General features: G+C 36.7%; 2 protein-coding genes across 2 annotated transcripts; both read right to left on the reverse strand.

The window, feature by feature from the left end:
- Window positions 1-9149: 9149 nt before the first annotated feature.
- Window positions 9150-19258, reverse strand: LOC113776483 (protein DETOXIFICATION 53). Its single transcript, XM_027321664.1, has 2 exons — window positions 19244-19258; window positions 9150-10544 (listed from the first exon to the last, which is right to left on the reverse strand). The coding sequence occupies exons 1-2, from the start codon at window positions 19256-19258 to the stop codon at window positions 9150-9152; spliced, it is 1410 nt and encodes a 469-aa protein (XP_027177465.1).
- Window positions 19259-21991: 2733 nt separating this feature from the next.
- Window positions 21992-27663, reverse strand: LOC113776115. The gene is made up of 10 exons (XM_027321195.1): window positions 27462-27663; window positions 27262-27324; window positions 26961-27016; window positions 26037-26130; window positions 25811-25871; window positions 24515-24596; window positions 23748-23803; window positions 22751-22814; window positions 22526-22600; window positions 21992-22410 (listed from the first exon to the last, which is right to left on the reverse strand). The coding sequence occupies exons 1-9, from the start codon at window positions 27594-27596 to the stop codon at window positions 22537-22539; spliced, it is 675 nt and encodes a 224-aa protein (XP_027176996.1). The 5' UTR covers window positions 27597-27663; the 3' UTR covers window positions 21992-22410; window positions 22526-22536.
- Between the last annotated feature and the right edge of the window lie 203 nt (window positions 27664-27866).

Raw genomic sequence — 27866 nt, forward strand, 5'->3', positions numbered from 1 at the left:
GGTGAAGCCGAGTTAAATTGTGTCATTTTTGTCAAAAAATTTTAACTCAAACCAGACTTGCTAAACTTTCGTGTCATAAACAGCTTGTTAACAGATTAATACAAACCAAGTCCGTTTACTTTAACCTATTAAGCATTTTGAACGACAATAATCCTTGTCAAATAAATCCGTCTGAAACACGCCCTAACCTATTTAATCTTGTTATTAAAGAGATTTTATTGCCAAGAAACATATAATAAAGTCTTCAAATTTTAAAACGTAAAAGCAGTTCCAAAATTTCAACGCCAAGTTTTAATTGAAAGAAAAATCTAGTATAAAATAGTACATGATAAAACACATAATTTAAGAGTTTTCAAATTTTTTGAAGACATAAAACAAATTTAAAAGTTTCATACTTCCATGCATAACCAGGCATGAATGTCATAATAACAAATCGTAAGAAAAAATTAACAAGCTTGAGAGAAGATGTACTATTCAGTTATCGTGTCAACCCCAATCCAATCCGTTTACATTTTGCCGTTAACAGGTCAATCCAATAGTGACCTACTTATATTCAGGTCATGTTAAACCTGTTTAACTTAGACTCTAGGTTAAACTCTTACTAAATATAAGCTTAGTTACTTCTGTGATTAAGAGTTAGGTTGAAATGTTAATGAATTGTTACCTGCTCATATTGATACCGCCGTTGTAATAAGAAGATTTTCTAAAGTATAAAATATTGGATTTTGATGCATGATAATTAATTTTAACTTGAATTTAAAATCTAAATTTTGTACATAAAATATATGCCCAAGTTTGAGAGTGTACACATATTATCAGTATATAGAAATTTAATATTAATACATCATTATGCTCATATTGAATATTTTGTTTGTGCATTCTAATAGGTAGGTGTTTTGATTTGACTCTTGTCATGTATTAGTATGATAAGGATAGTTTATACTCTCTCTCTATATTTATTTCACCATTATCCGCAAAACAATCCACCGCTGACCGTCTGGTTGAGCCATACCTTTCACTTATCATCTTGAGCCGATTGCAGATTTCCAAATTGGAAAAATCGCGCCAACCGTCTCCTACGTATTGTACATGCCAAATTTTAGTCTCTCAAAATTAAAATAATCGCCCCGCAGGAAGCTTAGCTGATGATCACACGCGGTAATATCTTGTAGGTCACCAGTTCAAATTTTGCTGCCCGAAATTGCTGTACATCCTTGGGCGGGGGGCTATGTACAGCCCAAGGGATTAGTCCGATAATGACTGGGATACCTCTGTGTTGAAAAAAAAAATTAAAATAATTGATTTTAATTTCTAACATATAGAAAGCACTCATTTTTTTATTTCTTGTCACCTATCACGTAGTTGAAAGGTAAATTTGGCTACTCGCTTAATATTGACCTAATTTCTCATTTACTGCACCATTTCTCCTAATGATTCTTCTTATAAACCATAATTTCGCAAACTTAAATCCATATTACTCATTTTTTTTCTTCCACCACCATCCTTTTCTTCCTCACCCTCTCTATCTTCCTATTCTTTCCTCATTTTCATTCATTCTTTCCATCTCCCCTTCCCTTATCTTCCTTATTTCCATTCCTTTCCTCTACCTAGCCAAGTTGCGACCGAATCTAGTCCTAGAGGAAGGGGGTCGAGAGGCATGTGTAAGTAGGAGTGTTCACACTTTGGAAAAAAAAATTGAATATTGATCAATCTAATTTAGATCAAAAATCGGATATTGGTAAAATGAAATTTAGGAAAATGGATTAATATCCAATCTTAAAATTTGGTAAAACAAATTGGGAATAAATATTAAAATTTGATTCTCAAATTCCTGATTATTGATCAAATTATCAAATTTCATATTTTAATTAAATATTTTATAAATATCATACCTACTAATATATCGTATTGTATATTAATGTACTAGTCAATAATGATATAAGTTATAATTTATACTTATAAACAAATATGTGACCTTAAAAATGTATTAATTAACATATTAATAACTTTAATATTGTTAATTTCATATTAAATATACTTAACTAATTTAGATTAAAAAATCAATCTAAAATTATGGATATTTTACCGAAATACTGGCTATTCGATCAAAATTCAATTATCAAATAAAAATTTGGATAATACTTAGATTTTGACCCTGTTAACAAAATTGATTTTTTTTTTACTGATTACCGACTGATAAACACTTTTATATGCAAGGAAGAAAAAGGAGAAAAGGGGAGGAAAGGGACGAAGAAAGAGGAGAGAGAAGAGAAGGAAGAGGCATAAGAGGAGGAAGAGGAATGAGAGGAGAAAAGAAGGAAGTGGTGGTAGTGATAGGAGTCTTAGGAGAGTATAGTGATGATGACGATGGATAGTAAAAAGTTGTTGGTAATGGTGGAAGGGAAGAGAGTTAAAAAAGTGAGAGGATAGTGGGGAATGATGATAGGGGGGGAAGAGGGAGAAGAAAGGGAAGAAAAAATAGGGAAAGTGGAGGAGATGGAAAAAGGGAGAGGAAGAAAGAGAGAGGGGATGATGGATGGGTAAAAGAGGGGGAAAGATTTAGCCATTGCACCTTTATATTTGAACTAATGTAATAAGTAAAATTTTAAATTTGTCCGTCAAAATTGGTCACTAATGTGTCCGTAATTTATTCTGGCAAAAATTTGACTGGAAGGGTGATGAAAGACTAGAAATGATCCATCTATATGTTAGGAACTAAAATTGATTATTTCAATTTTGAGGTACTAAAATTTAACATAAGCAAAATACTAAGGACAATTGGTATAATTTTGAGAGTAAACGTGGGAGTAGCCCATATATATATATATATATATATATATATATATATATATATATAAAGCGTGAAGGAACGTGGCGTGTCATCTATAAATCTCTCTTAAACCATGGTACTTTTTTTTTTGGAAGCAACTCTGAATTTTGGTACATAGACCTACTAGAATACAATGTATAAGTTGTCTCCTTTAATACAGGCAGGTATGATTTATGCAATTGTTACACAGGCTGCTAAATTGGATTACTGAATTCAATCTTCGTATTACAAAGTTCTTTAATCTTCCTTTGAATTGGCTATGACCAAATAAGTAGTAATTTAACTCAGAGACCAGTCAACGAACCAAGTGATTCGATAGCTCATTGCTTTATATATAAATATATTTTTTTATTGATAAGAGAATCTGCATCTGTTACTCGAAAGTGCACATTGAGTAAATTCCATCTCGTGCAATAACTGGCTGCTATCTAAAAGTGCACATTGGGTAAATTTCGACTCGTGCAATAGTCCGTCAATCACATAAAGAGGTAAGACGCACTAAGCAACGCTTGTACGACAGACAGATGTTCCAGAAGAGGTTGAAACCCGGGTTGACAGGAGGACATGACAAAAATGCGCTAGGCACAGCTTTGTATTTTTACTCATCATAATGGTATGAAAAGACAAATTCATTTGCCAATCCGGATCCATCTTGCCGAACTGAGTACATGCAGCGTTGCTGATTAGTGTAATTCCAACAGTAAATGTGTAAAAACAAAAAATGCAGGAGCACTAAAAATAATTTGGTTCCCATTGCTTAACGAAAATTAGAAACGACAGTACAATGGTTCTCTGGATTGAAGATAATTCGATAAAATTTTTAATTTTATTAAAAAGATAGTTAAAAATTTAACAAAAAAAGGAAAACATGATAATAACAGACTACAAAAATATTAGTTTAAAAAGTAACAATCCAAACACTATGAATTGATTATTGCATTTGCCTTTGGAAACAATCAAGTGCCAAAGTAAGATGCTTTATCAGATGGGCAGCCACTCAGATAACTTAACCACTTTACCTCATAATTAAAACCACCCACATTACAGAACAAAAGCGGAAAAAAGATTAAAAAAGAGGAGTGAATGTGATCCGTTCATATAAAAGAAAAAGGCACTAGAAATTAATAAGTGCATGTATGCTTCGGCCCTGACGAGACCTTGAAAGTTGAAGAGCAACTTACGAGCTCATAAAAGTTTCCTTGACTATGAAGTATGAAATTGGTGCTTCTTCTTATATTTCATTTTTAAGTACGTCTACATTATCTAAACCACCTCGCCGTTTCTCTGAAAAAAAAAAAGGAACTGTTGCTTCTTTAACAAATACTGCTTGCATTGCCTCCAAAATTTCTTGAAAAAGTGGAGACATTCCTTCTAAGTTTTAAAAGGTGACTAACAGTAAATTTCATATTATGCGGATAAGTCGTTAGGTTTCACCTTTTTTTTTAAAAAAAAAAAATTATCATCCTATCGTATATTTTGGTGTTGTGATACTAGTTTCCCGCATTATCTTATGATGTTATCCAATTCTAAATGTTATAGGAAATAAAGCTATCAAAGAATCAAGCCTTGACAAACATTTTGGGTTTGATTCCTTAAAAATTCGATTCAAGTTTGACTTTGAACAAGCTAGAACTCGAATTTGAATTGGTATTAGAATTTAATTAAAATATCGAATCGAATTCAAATTCATACATATTCGACTCTATTAGGTTCGAATAATTTTTATATTTTATATTTAATATATTTATAAATATTTTATAAGTAATTATACATTTATTATTTTATTTTATAGATATTGTATGTGTATTATTGATAAAATAATATTAAAAATTAAAAATTAAAACAAAAATTTGAGTTTCTGATGGAACTCAAATGTATTGAATGTTAAATCGAACCAAATTCAAGTTTAAATCTTATGTTCGTATGGAATTCAAGTTCGAACCCAAAACTTTGAATCGAGTCTAACAGATTCGATTCGTTTGTAGTCCTAACTTCTAATAGGGAAGACATTGCTTGAATTTTATAATGCCCATTTTTCTAATAAGAAAGACATTGATATTTTGAGAATTATGAAAAATATTTGTTTGTCTTTTCAAAAATCACGTGATATAGTTATTGGATAAATGTTGCATCAACATGGAATGTTGAGCTAGAAAAAAGTGAATTCATATAATGTTACCCTTTCTTATTTAGCTATTTTCCACCTGAAGCGCAAATTGACTGGTATTTTTTATTTTGAGGCGATTATAATAACTGCTTGGATTGCCCAGTTTTCCAAAAACTAGTTTTAACTCTAAAAATACTTCAAATACACACAATTTTAAATACACATAACAAAAATACCAAAAAATAAATGAATAAATAAAAAAATACTATCTCTTCCTTCTCCTACTTACCACCCACTACTCACAACCACCTATTACTGCCATTATCTCTCCTCTATCGCATTAATTACCACCCCTTCCCCCCCTCCTCCTATCTCCTTTCCCTACCTCTTTCTCATTCCTCCTCCTCTTTTCCTTTCTTCCTTCTCCCCTTGCCTTCTTTCCCCTCCTTCCCTGTTCCCCAGCAACCCACCTTTTCCTCCTCCCTGTTTGGGGTTGTCCGATGAGAAGAGAGGAGGAAAGAGAGAAAGACAGTAATGGCCATACCAATTGGTGATGGTAAGAAATTTTTAATAAATTCTAAAAATATTTCAATAAAATTTTAATTTTTAAAAAAGCCTAAAATACATTTCAAAAATATCTAATCCAAATGAATCATCTACCGTTCAAAATTTTCAAATACAAACGAACAGTAAAGTTTTTAAAAAACACTTTTAAAAACACTACGGACCAAAAAATTACGTACATGTATTGTAATGGTTAAAGGACGAATTTGCGTGGCATCAACACCGCATGCACTACGCTGCTCCAACATTAACCATACCAAGAATTATAATGCAATTCCCGTTCCTTAGTCCTTCATATTTGTTTGGACACCATTACTTTCGTTCGTTGTTATTAATCATATCAATTTAGTCGGTCATACGTCTATTCGAAGCATTTGATTGGTTACCCTAGGAATTGTGATGTCACCATACCGTATTAGATTTAGTAAACGCTCATCAATACATTTGAATCATACTGAAATTGTCATGCGAATTGAATCAAGTAGCAAAATCTCAAAATACATGTGCTGATATTAAAGCCAGTTTTGAGGGCTCCGTCTGATGGAATCCATGTCGGCAACATCCGCATAAAAATTCAAACCTACCTTTGATGGTGACTATCTAGCGACGGAAAAAACGTGTCCACCATCATCGTTTTCCTTTTTTTTTTTTTTTCCCATGTCCCTTGTTGAAAAGTGGATTTAGGAAGAGAAGTGATTAACCGATTCCATGGTTTTTTTTTTCTTATGGCTACGATAATATTTCAAAAGGTATAAGCTGAGTCAGACCCAAACTCCGACTGCACTATATCAAAAATTAAGTATACTCGTGCTAATATTTTAACACTGTGATCCAACTTCACGTTCCTCTCCACTCTCCTCTCTTTAATTTTCTCAAACGCAAAATTATGGTCCCGGGATCCCGACTCCAACTTTCATTAGGATTAGGATACGTGTTGCATATATCGGGGCCCTCATGCTTCTTCTATGGAATGCAAAAGCGTCCTCGCGGGCCTTCTTGATCCTAGTTCAATTTTATCCATTCCACCTGTGGATATCGGCCCTTCATTAGTCCGTTCACTCCTTGTCGACAATAGACATCTCGTCTCGGACATCTTCAGATGATGGAGTGATCAATAAGGTGATACTGAAAAGGCGTCCTACCTCATTTTTTCCCTTACTCAGGACTACCAACATCTCAACTATTTGCATGATTCATGATTGATAGAGTGATTTGAATGCTAGTCACTCTACTGATTAGACGTACACCTGACACTGTTGCTCTAAGGCTGATATCAGGTAGAAGGTAGATCTCATCATTTCTTCCCTAGATATGAGTATTATGAATATTTATCTAATACTTCCAAATGAAGTACGTAATCTAACTTGCATATTAAACCCGTGAACCATAACTAACTTAAGCATTAGAGTGAGATCGGAGGACAAGACCCCGCCTACCTGATTTTTGACAGGCGAACTCGTGCGCTCTCGACTCGATTCATTTGACCAGAATTCACCTCGTCACTGCCCTTCACTCGAGTCTTGGGGCCGCTTTGTCGATTTAGAAGTTACGACTGCCTGGAAATATAGCATATTGGATAATTGGGACAATTTGATCACTTTATAAGGCTAAGAATCGTTGATATATCATAAAATTGGTTTCTTTTATTTTCATATTAAGTTGGAAGATTGGAGAGTAGGGTTTATATTTTCATGCTTGCGGTATCAAAATCTGCACACGGGCTCTTCTAAATATATGCCATACGTGCAAGATGGAATCTTATCAAAATAGAAGTTTGCCATGTACATACATGCACTCGTTATTAATCCTAGTGTAAAAAAACACACCTATGATGTGCATATTCAAAAGAAAATTACAGTAAAACTTTTGTATAATAAAAATGGTAGAAGTTAATGGTTAGTAAAAAAAAAAAGAAGACAGTTAATGATTAAGTGAAGTACGCGTATAAGTAGTTGCGATTAATAGGTTGTTGATGATTTTCTTCTTTCCTGGCCATTTGATTGAAGATGGCAGCAAGTCTTGGATATATAAAATCTGAAGGAGTGAGCACATGCACTATATATATAGTAGCAACAGTTATAGCAAAAGTCATGTAAAAGTGGGGAGTATAGAGTATGAGATGGTTGTACGGTGCTCTTCATGCAAGGGTAAAATTGAGGTAAAAATGATGACAAAAATTTTAACACCAAACTCATGGCTAAGACTTTATACATAGTTAGATCATATGCATCAGGCTGCTTATAACAAACTATGTGCACACATATTCTCATTACGAGTACACAAAAAGAATGCTAACTCTTTACACTTATTTTTGTTTGGTATGCGTGTTCGTTCTCGAATTTCAACATACATAAACTGGGGTTAATTCCACTTTGTCCCCCCAAACTTTGGACGATTATCCACTTAAGTCCCTAAACTTCAAAATGGGACACTTAAGTCCCTAAACTTATAAATACCTCCCACTTAAGGAAAATTGTTAACAAATCCTGAATGCCATTGGTGGTCAAAGTGTGTCCCATTTTATAAGTTCAGGGACTTAAGTGGGAGGTATTTATAAGTTTAGGGACTTAAGTGTCCCATTTTGAAGTTTAGGGACTTAAGTGGATAATCGTCCAAAGTTTGGGGGGACAAAGTGGAATTAACCCCATAAACTGAAACATAAGTCCACGAAATTCTAATAGCCAAAAAATCAAACAACAAAATCATGCAGTTTTCAATGACTAGCTTCTTTAATGATTAGGAGGCGACGAATCTGGGTAATAAAACAAAGAAGATATACATGTTCAGACGCTCCAAAGATGAGTTTATTTGAGAACGAACCCGATTTTCCTGTTGAAGTTAATTACTTCTTGCATTGATCAAGGAGGAAAGAGATAAAGAAAGAAGAAAGAACACAGGGGCAGCCTACCCTACACAGCCCCATTCCCAAAAAAGTTCCCCTGGTCAAACAATCGATTTATCTTTATAAAAAAAAAAAAGCGCACAAAATGATATTATTATAGCAGAGTTGCCAATTGAAAGTTAGAATGCAGTATAAACTATGACGTTTGAAAAGGAAAATAATAATCGACTTATCTTGGCTATGCACGTAGTATCATTGGATATTCATGAAACCCTAAGTATGTATGTATGCATTCAAGGCAGAACTCCTACTAACATATATACATTGACTTGTTATATATATATATAAATAAATTAAAAAAGAGTGTGCAAGAAAAGAAATGTTGGAATCTGTTTTGAATTAATGAATGGGAAGGCGATTAATATACAATCTGCCAGCTGGTTAGGAAAAAAAATTCTGTCCCCTAACACTGAATTGAATATTGAAGTTAACGAATGAGCGATGAAATCTACTCCCAAATAAGTAACGATCACGATCATTTCTAACTTCTGCAACCCTCCAAGCAATTTCCCCGCTCCTAAGATGGAATGTGGTCAGACCCGCAAATTTGTTTGGACAAAAAATGGACCAACTTTTGTACATATATGGTTAATACGCAACCATTAATAATATCTTCAACCGATGGATCAAGTGCTCCTAAGAATGGCTGGGCTGTACTATTGGTTAATTTGTATCAAAACGGGAATTAGCGTTCTTTTTTTTTAAAAAAAATAAATAAAAATTCCGGATACTGGAGAGGAAAGGTATCAAGGAATAAGGTTGGATCCTCCGTCCCCATCATCGTTGTCCCCGTGGGCGGCTAGCGTCAACTGCTCAGCCCTCTTGGCCTGGTGCTTCCAGTCAGTTTGGACCAAGGTGTAAACCATGAGGCTCAAGCATGCAGCCTGGGATGCAATCAGACCCAGCCACAGCCCCCGGAAACCTATGTTGAGCTTGAATGCAAATACTACCGAGCAGGGTATCCCCACCAGGTAAAAGGCGGCAAGGTTTATGCGGACGCCGACCCTAGGGCGTGCAGAGCCAGTGAGGGCACCGCAGGCAGCGGTCTGAGAAGAATTGCCCACCTCAGCCAACCCCAAAATGGGGAGGACACCAGCAATTAAGCCCAGAACCTGGGGGTCGCTGGTGTACAGCTTTCCCCAAACAGACCTCAGGGCCACACTCAAGCCGAAGGCTAACGTCCCATAAGCGAGTCCGACGCAGAGACCGAGGAGGGAGGCAAATCTGGCTCTGGCGGGCTGACCGGCCCCCAGTTCGTGGCCGACGCGCTGGGAGATGCTCAAGCCGAGGGAAAAGGGGAAGACGTAGATGGTACCGGTGGTCTGGATGAGGATGCCCATGGCGGCGACGCAGGCCTCCGGGTTGCTCAACAGGCCGCTCATAAAAAGGATGATCTCGTACCACCACCACTCCAAGCACACGGAGAAGAGGCTGGGGATGGCGAGGCTGAGCAAGGGCCCCCAGCCTTGGAGGACGGAGAAGAGGGTTGCCCCGACCCAGGGCTTGATGGCGACTTTGGAGAAAACGAGATAGAGGAGCAAGCCGATATTCATGTTGAGGGTGTAGAAGACGGAAGCCAAGGCAAGGCCCTTGACCCGGAGGTTGAGGTGGGATACAAGGAGGTAGGTGATGGGGAGGTGGAGGAGGGTGGAGCAAGTGGCGACAACGGTGGCGGGGGAGTTGAGGCCCTGGGTCCTCAAGAAGGAGCGCAAGGGGGTGATGTGAGCGTGGGCAATCAACTCGGGGATGGAGTAGACGAGGTAAGCCTTGGCAACTCGCAAGATGACGCGGTCCTGGCCGAGGCGGAGGAGGACAGGTTCGACGTTGAGCCAGAGAAAGGTGATGGGAATGGAGGCGAAGAAGAGGAGGAGGAAGGTTTTGATGTAGGTGTGGGAGAGGACGGACAATCGCTTGGCGCCGTAGGCTTGGGAGCAGATGGGTTCCATCCCCATGCAGAGGCCTTTCATGACGGAGAAGCCGGTGACGTTGGCGAAGCCGATGGCGAGGGAGCCTCCGGCAAGTTCAGTCTTGCCCATGCGGCCCAAGAAGAGCATGGATATGATACCCTTGGAAAATACCAGCAACGTCGTCAGCGCCACTGGCAATGCAATCTTCATCAGGGAGAAGAGCTCTTCCCACACCTAAATTACGTACGTACAATTTATTTTTCAAAACAAACACTAAAAAAAAAAAATCTCATACGCGTAATATATTAATGCTACTCCCTAAATGGATCATTCAGACAATAATGATGTCATCTTTAATTACATCATCATCATGATGTAATTAATAAACCCCAACGGATCTAAATTATTATTACTACGTACTCACTACGCGATGCTAGTAAATAAACAGTAGTAAATCAGTCGTTCGATAGAAAATACTACTACATAACCAACAGCGAAAAAGAAAAAACAACGGGCAGAAACAATAATAATATAATTGAGATTATGGGCTAGCTGATGAAGGCGTGCAAGAGTAGCAGTAGTAGTTGGGTCACAGTAAGAGTAGAGTGGGATGGATGCACATTTTCACGTGCCTGCACACACATACACATCTGCCATCCTGCAAATTTTCACAGTGTCCAATTAATCCCTTCCCCACCCTCAGCTTTAAAGATAATGATAATCAAAGTAATGACACGTGATCGATTTGCACTTTGGATGAACAAAACTGTAGATCAGAGATGAGGATCGATCAGGATGTTCCCATTGCTTTGATGCTGGTCCAAATCCATAATCAAAGCATGTTCATTTCATTTCACAAAAATAAAACTAATATATGACGTGACAGTCCCCTGGAGCAAAGCAAATGTTTTTGGCTTGGTAAGCTATGAAGTTGGTGATCTCTCTCACCTGAGCATGATGATTTTTTCTACTACAAAGACAGATTTGAGATTTTTGGTGGCCACCACGGAGACAGCTGGTTTTAGTGGCAGCTGCTGCAAAACATACGAATACGAACGAACGAACGAAAAAACAGGGCAAAATTTCATCGAGGACAGGACAGGACGGTCAAAATTATTTATTTAACAACGTATTGTATTGTAGTTTGAATATTCCTTTTTTCCTGTGTTGGGGAGGAGTGGGGGTCACGACTCACGAGCAAACAAACAAACTACAACTACAGACGCCTGCTCCAAATTTCCACTATCCTATGCATTATGCAATATGCATGCATGCATGCTTCACCGTGGAGAGTTGACCGTCCTTTTCTCCAGCTAGTAAGTGGCAGTTAATTAGTAGGTGGCGGACTGTTTTTCTCAGGTCGCTGGTATTGAAATTTGCCATGAATGAATGGGTACATACATCTAATTTTCCTGTCTCAGGGAAAGCACGCAGGACCAAAATTATTATGTGATGTGATTTCAACTCGGAACACATACACTCATTCATATGGGTTACTATCATAAACATAAACTTAGCATGTTAATGGGAAAGAAAGGATAGTAGTACGAAAAGAAAGAAAAAAAAAAAAAAAAGGACCCGCAAGGGTTGGTTGGTAGGCAGGCAGGCAATAACAGGTTATTTTAAGACCCAAATTGTTCTGCCGCCCGATCTTGGCAAAAGGAATGCCAGATCACCCACTCACCAATTAAGTCACGGCAGCAGCTTTATATTCCAAGTTGAAAGCAAGAAAATTAAGCGAGGCAGAGATATTAATTACAAAGTAATTAAACAGTGTGTGGTAAAATTAGTCCAAAAGAAAGGGCTTCCGGCTTCTCTCACGACTTGGCCCTCCCCTCCCATCACCCATCATGATCATGAGTAAGGGAGTAGGGGAACAAAACAATCAATTCTTCACAAATTTTATTACGTGCATGTTAATTTTTGCTCAGTGAGATAAGAATGTGCATGTTTGCACTTTGCACGCACATGTGTTGTGGGGGAGCCAGCCAGATTCTAACTTCTAAGTGCCCCGGCCCCTTTAATTCTGATATATATTTATATATGTAGCTGCTAGAGTAGTACCACCATGACTTACTGCTACTAATACATTCCAAACCATCGCATAAAAGTAGATGTTTTCCCGGTCTATCGGGAAGGGTCTGCTTTTTAATTTCTAGGCTTGGGATACGCTAAGCTAATGTTGCTTGTTTATGCCACTAATCATGTTAATCACTACTACTACTACTACTACTACTTATAATATGACATGCCCTTCTTTTACCAAAATGCTTGATTCCGTGGAGTGGTCTTTTTCTAACGATCAACTACGTACTTCTTCTGCTGGGGGAGCATGAACCTCGTAAATAGCTAGCTTGTGCACATGAAAGTATATGGACCACACTGGGCTATTCATTCTTTTAATTAATTAATTACTCGAAAAAAGCTAAAAGATTGGTAAGGAAGGAAAAGTAGGGTTGAGTTGTAAGATAGGAAGGATTATCAGTAAGTAAGTAAGAGATACTAAATTCAAAACTTTCCTTTAAAAAAAAAAAAAAAAGGCGACCAAACCCAATTTACACCACACACCAGCTTAGAAGTTAGAACTACTCATGCATCCTCAACAGTAGCGTCAGAAACCCAAAAAAAAAGAAAAAAGAAGAAGAAATGGTGTCATCAATCAAACTTATAATATTAAACTGATCCTCTGATCTGCATGCTTGCTCCTGCTGCTAGCCAGCGCCTAGAGGACCGTTTTCTTTTGACTAGTGAGTAGTGATCCAATCTCTATGTAATCTTTAGCGGGCTAGTTGGGGAGGAGAAAGAAATGGGGTGGCGGAAGCGCGGATATATAGCATACAGGGAGAGTGATGGTGTGATGTCAGGATGGCTTACCTCTTTCACCGATATTCTCTGGAGAAATTGGCAGCCACAAGCTCTGCTCTCTCTTGCTCTTCCATTGTCTCTAATTTCTTCTTGGCTACCTTGGTTGCTTGTCATGGTGCTGTTAACGCCTTCAAAACCTCGAAGTTCATCCACAGCGCACGTGTCGGCATGAGAGAGGAAGCGACGAACAAAACAATGAGGAGCTACAAACAAAGGGAGAATGTAGCAGATAGCAGCACATGATGAGAAGTTTGATTCAAGTACTAGGAACTGAACGACAACGGGGAGTAGCAGGCATATAGTAGATGGACCCAAGAAACTAAACAAATCCAATAAAAAATTATTGCTTACGAGTTTTAATCTAGCTTAATTAATTCTGCTTTAAATTTTACGCGTGCAGCAATCTTTCTACATTAAGTAAAACATATATAACTTGGTTGGAGTATACATGCAATTGATAGGGAGTATATGTATTAGTACCATAATATACGATCGAGTAGAGGAAGATGGGAAAGTGCGGAATGAATGAATGGCAATGGCAATGGGGCTGCTAACCTTATATAGTATATACATAGAATGGTAGTATCTTCAAAGCTGCGTGCGTACGTCCGGTCATAACCGGTGTGAAGGGAGGGTAGAGTGAGTTGGAGCTAGGTTTGTTTTCCGACCTCCTCGGCCCACGGCATTGGAAGTTACCGGTCTAGAGGAACGACCAAAAGAAAACCATGGTGTTTTGTTTTGGGACAAGCTAAGGAACAGCAAAGATTGGGAATGCGCGTACACATGCCAGATTTATATGTACTCTTTAATTAATCCTACACTCACAGAGCTAGGGTGGGCAGTGGCCACTTAATTCTTTTAGCTCAAAAACCGAATTGAAAATTGTGAGTTGTACTTTGTCACGTCAGGGACCAAAAATACATATAATGAATGAATGGTAAACTAATTATATAAATAATTCCTGCAAATAGAGAGGTCGTACGACTAAATATGCAAAAGTTAAGCTGCGTATAGCCCACTAACAATGCATATGATATGAGCGCTTTTGTTCAGCATCCATTGCTGCCATTAATTAATTTTTTTTTTTTAAGTGCCAAAGCCCCTTTGGCAAATCATATACGTACACTTGCGCATGTATACACACATTAATTTGCTGCTAGTAGTAGATTTCAAACTTTGTAACACACACCTGCTGTAGCTGTTCCACTTTTGGTGTGCACAATTATTGTTGTGTTTGAGTTTAATGTAATGAAAAGGGGTACTGGGGAAGTTGGTTGCTTGGTTTGAAGAGTTCACTCACTGATCCTATCCTATCCTATCAACGACGTTCTTTTCATTTGTATCACTTCCTGCTGCAGGTCTTTTCTTTGGCAGAGTTTCTTTCTTGGGCTTCTTAATTAATTTGAGGGAAGGAATATATTTGGTGCGGACAATCATATTCAAACTGTGGTCTTTAATTTGGAGGTGGTAATGTGTCCCATGCGGGTCTGTATGTGTGTGTGTGTCTATATATATATATGTATACATATATATACATATATATATATGTATACATATATATACATATATATATATATATATAATACCAGAAAGAAATTACCTAGTACTGCGCTGTACTTGCTAAATATTAATATACCAAATCAAGTGGCAATAATATTACCTTTCCATATCACGTGTAGTTAAATGTTATGAGCGGACCCGGCTTCGTTGATTTTCCAGTTTCCAAAGGAAATAGTTACTAGAAGTTCACTGACAAATAATAATCATCGATCTAGCAAGTCTATAGGTTTGTTTGGATTGCGGTTTATTTGTCAAAATATATTTACTTACATCATCATTATAATTTCTAACACACTTTTTATCTTTTCAATTATCTTTTTATCTCACATACATCACATCACAAAAGTGTTACAGTAAAAATATCTCTAATAATTCACAATCCAAACAAATCATATGTTTCGAACTCCACCAACGGGACAAGCGATCGAGAGTAAAGTAATAGCTAGAAAACGAAAATTAAGAGGAAAAAGCCAAAAAATAAAAATAAAAATTTAAAGGCAAAAAACTTTTAAAGTACAGATTAAAGAAGTGATTGAGACGGGAAAGAGGAACGGCAAGTGAAATTTCAAAAGCTTATGCTATTCAAGAGTCGGGACAGAGGCAGAATGTGCTTTGTGACCTTAATTATTGGCTATCTGCCTAGGGCTCCACTTTCATATTGAAAATCATTCATATCGTGCCTGAAAAAAGAGCAAAAAAAAAAAAAATTTTGAACGTCTTGTCTAAATGTCAATGCTATTAGATAGTAATATTTGCTTCATAATAAAAAGGTTGCCAACTTGGAATATTGGAGAAGAGTGTGGCTTTAGGTTTTGACTCTTGACCTCTTCGATCGTATTTCTTTCGTTCAAGTAGAATTAGCTGCTTAATTAAGTAAGTAGCCAATGGATGCGAAGATAATCCTGTGTGTGTAAAGAGGACAACAACTCGGACACCGCTACTTTTGGTGAAGAAGACAATCCTCTCTGTTGTAGTCCACATGACAGGATCCCCCCCAAAATTCCATTCCGCCTCTTTTTGGGTGGTGAGGGAGAGAAGGGATTTTGCATTAAGACCAGGTTAACAAAGAACACGAATGACATGGTGGCTTACGGCCTCTGCGATATGGGTGCTGGTGAGGATTAAAAACTTAGAAGAATGCTGGCTGGCTACCGCTATATATATATATATATATATATATAGAGAGAGAGAGAGAGAGAGAGAGGGGTTCACAAGATTCATTGAATTTAAGCAACAAAATGGAAGGAGTTTAATTGCTTGCAGCATCAACTGAGACATGCATGCATGTTGCGATCGAGTAGCTAAGAAGAGCCCTCACAATTTACTACTATTTGTTCATTTATTTGGGTTTCGCAGAGAAAATAACTTGGAAGTTCCATTCCATACCCCAAGAAGCCCCAAGAAGTCGGGAAACCGAAAAAATTTCATTGCATCTGCAAGATTTTTGGCTTTTATTTATTCGAGTAAAACTGAAGGGTGAGCCAATAAAAACAAAATAATTTGTAGTATTAATATATATAGAGCGTTTCGACGTATGTGTCCAAACGTTTGGTAAAACAGAATAAGAAAAGAGGAAAAGAAAGGCAAGTTGGGCGTTTGGGCCACCACCTTCTCCCTCCCTCGCACTCGCACTCGCACTGGTGGTGGTGTTGAAGCCTTGAAGGAGGTAAAGAAAGGCAAGTTGCCAAAAGGTTTTTGTTTGTGGTGGGTCTTTTCAGATCTATTACGGACTGCACATAATTAATTAATTATACATATTATATATACACACACACAGACACACCTCCCTGATCGGATCTTTTCGCCTCCTTTTCCGTTTCACCGTCCCATCTCAATGTGAAAATGATATACTTGCTTAGCAATTAACAACACAGCAGTAGACTATTGGATTACAAAACAACCCACCAAGAAGACAGTAGTAACTTTTATTTTTGATTGGATTTTGGGCAGAGTCCGCCTCGCCTCGCCCCGCTCCAGCCGGGCGCTGCAAGCAAAACGGTGAACACTTACTAGTACGTCCGTACCTTTTACCCAATTTCGCATTGCCATTACTACGCTCTTACGTTGCGTGCCTGCCTGTGGCTACTTTCTCCTTTCAGTCTTTGACTTGTGCCGCCTTCGCTTCTCACCTCCATCTATCATGTAATAATAACTAGTATGGGTCTGGCCGTGCCAAGCACCGGCCTGCCCTGTAATCAATCAATAACTAAATTGTGGGCCAAAAAATTTTTGGCTGTCTATTTAACTCTTTTGTTGTTTGTATCTGCTGTAATAATGAGGATAATTTGCTCAAACTTCATAATGTATTTGTCAGTTCAAAGGGTAAATCATATGCAAATCACAACCATAGATTACATTAACCAAGCCATTCATGTTTTAGCAGGACATGTACTTCAGTGCTAGCCACTACATAGTAGCAGCTCTAAGTAAGATTCATTGCTTACGGAAGTGTTGCATTGCTAACTAAACTATTAATAGTTATATTGGGATCTATTATTTCTTGAGTGAAAAGAATAACGGATCGTAACATAATTCAAAAAAGATTGTCTAAGCAATGGAGGCAGTCATTCAGCTAGTTAACAAAAGACTTAACAAAAGTACAAAATTAGGCAATTTCAGACCTGCTTGGCTTTAACTTTCTTTGCTGGACTATCTTGGATATTGCTAGGTGGAGTGTTCTATTGAGCTGTTTCTTTAGTAGACTGCTGAGTAGTCTCTGTTGGATGTTTGCATGGTGTTTTTGCTGGTAAATTTTCATTCCGAGATGGACTTTCTAGAAAGCCATGGCTTCTTTTCAGTCTTCTGCTTGTACATATACAAGCAAATTCTTGATTTCTTTCTTGTTCAAAGTACACCTGAATGATTATAGTCAGAATATAGATAGAGAAATCACCATGGGAGTGCATTAATATTTTATAGTCAAAAGTAAAAAGAAGATTAAATTTACCATTGCCTCAAAAAGAGTTCACCTGGCAGTAGAGGATTTATTAGAATATCAGACGACTATCTTGTAGTGAATAACAAAACTGCATAAATCATGAAAATTTTTAGTAAGATAGAACTACAGATATCATGAAAATTTTTAGTAAGAGAATATGTGAAGCATTTAGAAGTCTATTAGTAAACAATTATAATGCATAGAGAAAGTTTTACTATTGCATGTAGTTACTTTGACGTGCATAACTATGATTAGGGGGCAGTGTTAATCATGTTTGCTATTTTGCTTCCTTCATCATGTTCAAATTCATTGTACAAAGTGATAAGCATGAGTTTTTTCCTATCAGGTATAGAAAAGAATTGTAAGTGTTATCCTTGATCTAAAAGATAGATATAACCTAATCCAAAAAGCTACCATCTCACTTATTCTTTCAGGCATAAAATCATACATATAATAGTACTTAAATTTAATGCAATAAGACAAACCTTGTTAAATCACTTTGAAACTTAAATCTCTACCTTGATGCAGACAAATCTAAAAATTAGAGAAAATTTAAATCATTGATGGTGATTTATAAGAACAACAGGGGCGCCTTTTTGACAAAAGGGAAAATGATTCCAAGTAAAAAAATATAACTACGAGTAGAAGGAGGGAAGAGAACAATCGTACCTATGTTTTCTCTACTCTCTTCAATATTGGCGAAACTGAGAAAATGACATAAGAAGGCTTTGTTGTTTCCTTTTTTGTGTAAATGGTGGGTTTTAGAAGCTGTACCATACATGATTAAAAAATTATTTTATAAAAGCAAACATCACTTCAGGAAATAGAAGAATTTCACTGTTAAATTCAAAGCTAGTACAAAAATGATTGAATTGGTACAACATTCATCCCTAAAGTGAGCAGATTTTTGGGAAAAAAGAAAATTTTACGTGCATATGGAAGATTTTTATAGCTGCAATCGAAGGAAGTACAATTAGTTGTTAAGGTAATTGGTAGAAAAGTAAGGATTTTGCAGGCTGATAGTCAGCTATGTCAGCGAAAGAAATATGAGAACCGAGAAAGCTTTCGGGTCTTGACTCTTGAACCTAAAGAATGACTAAAAATGTTTAAGACAAAAATTCATTAGGGTTAAGTGCTAGACTAACCTCTTGCAAATTTGGATGTTTCACTAATTTACCGGCCTAATATGACTTACACTAATTAGACTCACTCTTTTATCTAGTTAATCAGAAAAGAGCCCATGTGATGAATGGAGCCCACAAACAGTATACAACTATTTGCATTTGATCACAAAATTATAAAGGAATAATTTCAAATGTACAAAAATGACCCTGAATAGTTAGTTACTATTTTGATAGGTAGTTTTCATGGAAGGACCCAACTGACCTTTGCCACCAATAAAAATACAAACAAAAGAAAGAAAGGAAAATAATTAAGCTGTTATTACCAATTAGCCCCAAATAGTATGGAACTATTGATACTTACAATTTGGATACCAAGTCCCAAATAGACATTTTTCACTCTTTAATGAACAAAATAAAGAAATGAAAATTGCTTCCTCCAATAATACCTTAACACTTGGCATTCAATAAGAACTTGAGTTGTTCTCTTATCTAGTAGGTAGATATATGTACCAAAGCCAACTTTAAACGGTACTTTAGCTTCCTAATAATAACTAGTTCTGTACCCATTCGTTGAACGAGAATTATTTAAAAATAATAAATTATTTAGTGTAGTTCATAAAAATATTTACATAAAATACAAATTTATTGTATAATCTATTATAACATTTCTTAAATACATTGTTATTTAAAAATAGTCTTATAATGTAAATTTAAACATCTAATTCAGTGGTTAATAATTCAAAAATGAAAAAAAAACATTCGACGGTATGAAAAACTTGAAAATAGGCAAGATCAAATCTTGACTGATCTTCTGTAAACAAAAGAATGGCCAACCCGTTACCAAAACATCAATTTTGGTACTTACTATAAATGGCTTAAAGGTTAATGTGAAAAGAAAAGAAACCAAATGAAGTATTAATAAAAGATCAGAATTCAGAATCAATCAAGTCATAGGAACACAACAACCTTCTAAATCTGTTCACGGCTAATAGAAGCAAAACGAAAACATAAGATGTATTTTGCTCTTAAGTCAAAAACATAAAAATTCTAAATAGTCTAATGTATATTGCATGACGTGAACTGCTGTTTGACAATGAACTTGATGCCTTGCCATTTATGTAATCAGTGACACCTTTTTGTTCTTTAGAAACTTTCTACCAAAGTCTAAAAAAATCATTGCAAACTGCACAAATTTTTTTTAACCCTGGAAACCTAGAAAATAAAAAAAAATTAGGACATTGTTGAAGACAATTAATAAATTGTCAAAGGCAATTAAAAAATCGTGTGAAAACACATAGTTTAAAATGCCACTTTTAAATCACTAACCAAAAAGCAATATATGTTCTACTTGAATCGAAGAGTGAATTCATAAATTGAAATAACAAATTAATTATAAAAACCTTGCCAGAAATAAAAACCAAACTGTAACTTTTGAAGACTTAGAAAATTTAAATTCAATGACCTAACTATGAAGAAGGTGTAGGAAATTACAGACCACATACAGCGAACATAAACAAAGTCCAAATGCGGTTCTTGCATTGAAGAGAATAAAAACGAAGTTTCAAATTCGGTCCTTACATTGAAGTAAAAAAAAAAACTTACCAAAAAAATTGGTGAAAAAGTGTAAACATTTTCACTACTTGATAAAGTGATGAGTAATAGATCAAGAACCATATATATGAGTAAAAATGTAGAGTATTTGCGATAGCGATAATCTGATATTTGAATTGATATTTCAAACTTTTGAGTTGAAAATGAGAAAGAGTTAAAAACATAATTTAAAATTATTTATACTAATTTCCGAAAAATTTAGGCTTGACGATTAGGGTTAAGGAAAAAAAAAGTGAAAGAATGGAAGAGATAATTATGGAAGGATTATCTAGAATTGTAAAGGTAAGAGAAAAAAGAGGGATGGAATAGCGGGAAGGTATTAATGGGTTAATTCATAAAGCGCGTTGCACCTACTTCTACTTGTCCTGTCATTCAGCCACGTAGGAAAGAGACAAAATAAAAAGATAAGAATGAAAATACGACTTTATTATATATATATATATATATGATTAAATAATCATCCACGAAAAGAAAAGATGAAAGCTTTGAATTATGCAAACATACTTTTGTCTCGATATCGTTAAAAAATTTAAAATCTTCCTTACAGTACTTTTAAAAGCCTTCCTTTTTCTTAAAAGCATATCAAAGACTTTTTGCTTCCGTCCTCCCTGGGAAGCTCTTGGACCACTACTAAATCTAGCCCTCTCTAACGTAGTATTATATTTATGGACTACTACCACCTACATACCGCCCCGCCTGATTTTTTATTAGGGAGAGGAGAAAACTGCCCCCACTCGCCCTACCTCCTGCCACATCAGCTCCGCGAGTTATCATCCCAAGCTCCACCACCACGCACACATTAAGAGTCGGCATACGCGGCAGGATGCGAGAAACGTTTACTGCCTGGCGCAACTATAGAAGACAAACCAATTGGAGTTTCTTTGTTCCATGAAAAAGGCTGTTCCCGTGGCATCCTCTAATCCTACGTAGACAAAAGGCTGTTCCGGATCCATACGGCCGCCAAATGATTAGTTGAGTTGGCTCGGAGGACATGTTAACCTTTTGATTGACAGGAGACACTAACGAAACGAGCTGAGCAAAGAATCTCGAAATATCTCGAACAGTATCTCCAATCTCCACCAACATCAGAGTTTTGAGCCTTATGGGCAAGCTCTTGAAATCTTTATAGCCAAACGGCTTATTTTGTCTTTGACTTTGTCTCCCTCTCGGCCCCGACTCGACTCGTATCCTTTAGTTTTGGCCACTGACAAAAACATTCCTCACCGTCCGACATCAATTCAATCGTAAAATACTCCCACCACCACCTCCTTTAATGCGTATTTCTAATAATTCCACCGCCGGTTTACCTCTCCAGCAATTTGTCTTGTGGTGGTTTGTGGGGACCAAAAAACACGATCCACATCCACGTTATTAAAAAGCACTGCAGGGAGTTTTATATTGCAGTAAAACTGTAAAAACAAGTGACTGCCAAAAGAAAAGCGACCCTAACTAAGTTCTTAATTCCGACTCTCAAACCCTCCACTTTCCTCTTCCCCCTCGTAGGTAGGGTTTGCAGTCTCTTTTTGGACCGGACCAAAAAGGATGATAATAATAATAAAAACTGTAGAAGAAGAAGCAGCAGCAGCAGCAACCTTTTACCTCCTGCACAATACTACCACCGGCTATTTAAAGTGCATAAGCGTATGGTCCATAACATGCTCACTGCTCATTCTCTGCCTCTTTAATTATGACCTGCTCTTGACTTCCAAGTTTAACTTACCCCAGTCCTGGACATAACGGGGAAAAAAAACAAAAACAAAAAAGAAATACGAGACTGCAGTTAAACACATTTCTTGTTGCATCAGTTGTAAAATCCCAAGCAGGGGGAAAAAAAAAAAACTGAAAACCCTAATTTTCCCTCCAAACTCGTACAACCTCACGATTCTCTTGGGAACGTTACAAGAATGGATGGACCTCAGAACCTCCAATCAGATCATTCAACTCTTGCCACTCCCCCTGCTGCAGCCATATGCTCCAGTCTGCAACAGCCTCCCTCACAAATCTGACATTACCAATAAACTCTCCCAGTTAGTTCAATAACCAAAGGGACAGAAGCAAACCATTCATATGAACTTCAAAGCCCAAAACTGTTTGCCAAAATGGACGGAACTCAGAACCTCCAAATAGATCATTCAACTTTCGCAACTACTCCTGCAGGCATGCTACTGTCTGCAACAGTCTCCTTCACAAATCTGACATTACCAGCAACTCCCAGTTAATTTTGATAATCATAGAAAAGATGCAAAGCATTCTTATTAAATTCAATATCAACGCTATGCACTGGATATATATAATTAGCACATATGATGAAATGCGTTCTATGACTGGGAGAGAAACAATACCGTGCCAATTTATCACGAGATGATTGCAAAATGTAGATTGCGAGAATGAGTGACAACATAAGTCCTGCTTATACAAGGTAAGGGAGCAAAATTGTCAAACTATTACAAAAGCCAAGTAGGCATATTATAGATATCAAAGTAACCAAACCATTCAACCAGACATACTTATGGTCCCCAAAGATGCAGTTCTTCTCATTAAAACTCTTATAACCATCAAGTATTTGCTTCTTTCAACATAACTTTGTTCATAAAAGGGAAAATGATTTAGCACAAACAGTAAGATAAACCATGGGGAAAAGAGAAGTGGGGTGGCAGAGGAAAAAAATAAGCAAAAGATCTATAAAGACATTCAGTATCTTACAACTTAATAAAGCCTGAAAATGGTAAAATGAGTAACTTCCCTCACAACAAAGGATAAAATGGTACCACCCCATATAGAAGCACCCACTAATGTTAATAAGCAACCAACTTCTAACTTTTCTTCTATCTTTTACTTTCATCTCCTATTTTGTTCCTTTTCCTCAATCAACTTTTCTAAATTTGCAAACAAGTCGAGGGCACCTACATCAATAGTATGAGTAATTGGCATAAATAGAGTGAACTTGAAATCATGGAGTAACGTCAAAGCCTGATCTGTTTGCTTTAACACTTACAAATCTGCTAAACTGAAAAATGGAAAAGTTACTCAAACAATCGCAAACACATCTTACTAGTTTAGAAAAGCAAAACAGTTACTGCAAGAATGTTACTAATGGCAGTTTTCTGATATAGCTTTTCTCTTCTTAAATAAAGCTAAAGCGAAGGTAGAAAAAAACTTCTTGACTTTTCAAAAAGTAGTTATTAGCTCAAAAGCAAGCCAGAATTAGCTGTATGTAATAGCAAACAATCTTCAATGCAATTTGCAATGCTTCATTAACTAAGTTCCTATTAAAGATGAAATATCAATTTGACTAGTTTTATGTATTTCATGAATCAAGTCAAACATACATGTCTTTACCTGATCCAAAGAGAACGTAGAATCCGGAAGCTACATCTATCTCTGATTGCTCTTCCCTAATTACAGAGGACCAGATCAATAAATAAACAATACTTCATTGCATAAGCCAAACATAAACTCTAAGTAGAGATCAACAAGTCTACTAACATCAGAGTTCAAGTTTCGAAACGAATACGCTAAGCTGCATTTATTAGTTCCTAATAAAATTGTTGAAGAATACAATTTTTATTTTTATCAGGAAAACTCGTGTATACATTTTAGCGTACAAAGCGCACAAATAGCCTAAGTTCTCCTTTCCACACAGTGACATTATACAGGAGGTAGTAATGGAGTTGCAGAGTAATTACATCATACTAATCCTGCTAAGATGACCAGTTTCTGCATTCTTCTAATGATTTTAATGTCCACATGGCCTATGATCCATGCAGCACATATCTGAAATTGGACTCCTACCCTTGATCAGAACTGATTTACAAGCCACAGAACTGAATTGCACGTTATTGTGCTAAAACTCCTATCCAAAAAATAAAAGAAAAAGAAGAAAAGAAAAGATTGCACAGGGGAGAATATAAGTCTCAGATGCCCAGATCACGAAGCAACGAGTCAGACAGTAAGCCGTGGACTGCACGATTTCTTGCAGAGAAATAAACATTTTCTACCCAAAAAATTATAACCTTCATACAATCTCCTCAAACTATAAAAGACAGGCTTAGCGCCACATTGAATACCAATGAGTCAAATGAAGACTTGTTAAAATCCACACTAACCATGTATATCTGACAAGGACATGCTTTGGCCAATGATCTTTATCCCAGAATTGTTTCCTAATGTCGGGATGAAATTCAATATCTGTCCAATACCAAACAGAAATTATTTCAATCAGATCCAGCAACATTTAAATCAGTGGTTTGCAAAGGGCCTTGATGAAATAAGAAGTTAACACACAACTCCAGCTGAACTTCAGCATGAACACAATTCTCATTTTAACTTAGAACCACTTGACAAATTTTTGGCAAAAAAAAAAAGAGACCAAACATGCTTTAGGTACAGGCTATGAAGGAAAACAAGAAAGAAGGGATACATAAAAAGAAAAGAACCAATGACAGAGCTCATTTATAGCCAAAACAAATATGCCCTACATAACCTTCCCTGTTAGGTTCTTTTGGACAAGTCGAAAACCAACTATGCTAAACCAATTTCTCTCTTCATCCTAGTGCAGCGAAAAAACAAAACAGAGGAAATGATAAAAGTACCATGCACCCAATAGTGCAAAAGGATTAGACTAAAAACTCACAAAAACTTTCAGACAATATCAATCCTCAGCTTGACAGCATTTTATCCAAGAAGACATAAACAGGAAAAGAGACCAACATTAACTCCAACACGAGCAGATGAAAAATTCAGTGGTATTCTGTTGACCAAAGTGTCGCCTGTGTGGATCATGGGAACTCTAGTTTGAAACTAGAAGCATCTGCATTCGACCATTTTCATGATACAGTACCTTAAAGAAATTGGAGAGGTTACCCTATAACTTGTCGTTATGCATTACAAACTCCAGTCGTACCTTCTACTAACCTCAGAGATTCGACCTAAAAATCATTAAGCTGGTAGGAGGTACAACTTGAGGTTTTCATGCATATCCATTGCAGAAATTAATCTTCGTTCAAGAAAATTTCATTATAATAAACTGAAAATTGTTGAGGTCTCAAGGTGGACTCAAAACTCTTGCCAGATCACGAATTTAAAAAATTTCTGAAAGCTACCAGTGAAAAAGAAAAGTCGCATTTATGCAGCAGCCAAGTAGATCAAGTAAGGAACCCAAAAAAAAAAAATTACAGCTACTCAAATAATTTTGTTAAACTAGTTGAATGCATGCTTATGAACCTCCAAATCAAGATTCCAAGTTATAGACTTTAAGGGAGATGAAGATTGTAGAAATACTCAAAGAAAATAACCTGTGTAACAGTTAGTGAAATAGTAGCTTAACATAAAAAATCGCAGTCAAATAACAACCACCCACTCAAGAGAGAGAGAGAGAGAGAGAGAGGGAAAGAATAACGTACATCTGTGAGGCATATCAATAATTTTGGCAGTTACACCAAGCAAGTCGCTCCCTGCATACCTCTGTATGACATGAAAGAGTACCTCTATCACATGAATGATTTCTGCAGTAAGTTCTTTGCAAACTTAAGAAGTGATCGAAGCTACACGAACCACCATTCACATTTCACAACAATGGGCTTAGTGAACATCCAAAAATGTAAGATTCCAAAAGAAGCAAGACCTTACCAAATGCATATCTATCATTGGAACCTCAGAAGACTTTCGATTGATCAAAAAAAGCCATGGGATGTAAAATTTTTCCCTCCCAACTTGAAATGATCTGCATGTAAAATTGTTCTTAACAAAAGTAAAGACTTATTCACCATTTTTCTTTTTCTTTTTCTAATACAACATAAGAAAGGGCGAATTACTTGCAATGTAATAACTAAAGATCATGATATGAACAGGTCTAACAACATGTGAAGCCGTTTGGAAAAAAAAAAATAACAACATGTGAAGAAGTCCCTCAAAGAGAAAGTAGCATATATAACTGAAGCAAGACTCAAAAGGACAAGAAAATTAATTTGTAACTAACACATAAAACAAAAAGATTGCCTTCTCACCAAAGAAGAATATTTAAGCAAAATGAATACAACGCAAATTCACATAATTTCCTTGAAAATTTCATTATGTGAAAGTATTTTAAATGTAACTAAAATCAGGAAACTGTTAGGAGTGACTGAACGAAGGTTGGATCCATGGGAGAGAGCACGTAAAATGCATATGGCGTTGCTGTATGAATTCTGATTAGATCTTTAAACAAGAAGAAACAGGGGCATTTTCCAGAGAGCGAAAGCAAAGAAGTAGCAAGTTAGATGATGGTAACTAACCCCTAACAAATCATCAGTAACTTCCAAAAAATGACTTTTGAACTCTACATGAACCAAACCTCCAAACAAAAGGAGAGATACTAGTATCAACAAATCCAAGCATAAATTGCCAAAGCAGTCACTCAACAGTTCAAGACGATATATTAAACCAGAGTTCAGACCCTGCTCCTGACAGCTATCTCCAGTTAAAAGGACTATAAAGAACAAAGTAAGACGAGGAAGAGAGTAATTGTTAGGTGCGAAAAGAAGCAGAGAGTGGCATCTTCAGTACATTACATACATTTTGTGGGGATCCGCTCCAGTATAACCAGTGGGTTTTGGTATCGGTATCAACGCCTACACCCAACGCGAACAACAAAAAACAAGGAAAACGTAAATCAGATATGCAATTTCAACCAAATACCTCGCAACTTCATATAAATAACAATAAATCTGTTTTCTTTTCCCCGTATTGGATCGAGGGTTAGAGAAGGATAAAGAAGACGGCAAAAATCAAAGAAACCTTTATTTAAGCTCAAATCAAACCATGAGAGGGCAAACAAAAACAAAAAACAGAGGGAATTCGTGGAACAAAAAATTACCTCACGGTTGACCGCAAAGGTTGGACAGTGGCGGCCTATCATATCATACCATACGCTCCTCGACTGCAATTTTAGCCCCCAAGCCGAGTCCCAGAAAAACAAAATAAGTAAGAAAATTCAAGAAAAATAATTACTGCAATGAAATTGGCCAATCTGAGACAGGACTGGACTATTGAATGAGGTGAAAGTAGTGTACGGACGGAATGATATTGGCCCCTGCGGCTCATGGGAACGATGTCGCCGGGTCTGTAAGCAAGAGCCCGCCATGATCCGACCCAAGATATCACTACCAATAAGCTAACAACTTGCTTCGCCTTTTGCCCGCGCTTTTCCATTTATCTGTTGCTCTGTCCTGGGAACGAAGATGACTCGATAAGGAGGAGGAAGAATTATTAAAACGGCAATAGGATCCATGGGTAAGTCAAGAGTGGGGATTAAGCCACTAGACAATCCAGTACACAACTACTATATTATTTCTTATCTAAAATTACTATTTTGTCCTTTTTTAAAAATAAAATTCCATCCAACCCGCTCTTTGTTAACCAGAACTTAGAGGAAACGGATGTATTGAGTGCTTCCACGGAAAGGGAGTACAAATAACAAAT

The sequence above is a fragment of the Coffea eugenioides genome, chromosome 6 (assembly GCF_003713205.1).
Source record: "Coffea eugenioides isolate CCC68of chromosome 6, Ceug_1.0, whole genome shotgun sequence".
Taxonomy (NCBI): Eukaryota; Viridiplantae; Streptophyta; class Magnoliopsida; order Gentianales; family Rubiaceae; genus Coffea; species Coffea eugenioides.

What these genes read in the sequence shown, in the direction of transcription:
- LOC113776115 (XM_027321195.1), bottom strand. Translation starts at nt 27,596, where the DNA reads ATGGAAAAGCGCGGGCAAAAGGCGAAGCAAGTTGTTAGCTTATTGGTA. An exon ending in GTCCTTGTCAGATATACATG is followed by an intron (nt 23,804 to 24,514) that starts GTTAGTGTGGAT and finishes CTCTGTAATTAG; the next exon opens with GGAAGAGCAATCAGAGATAG. An exon ending in CTACGTTCTCTTTGGATCAG is followed by an intron (nt 22,815 to 23,747) that starts GTAAAGACATGT and finishes TTGTATAAGCAG; the next exon opens with GACTTATGTTGTCACTCATT.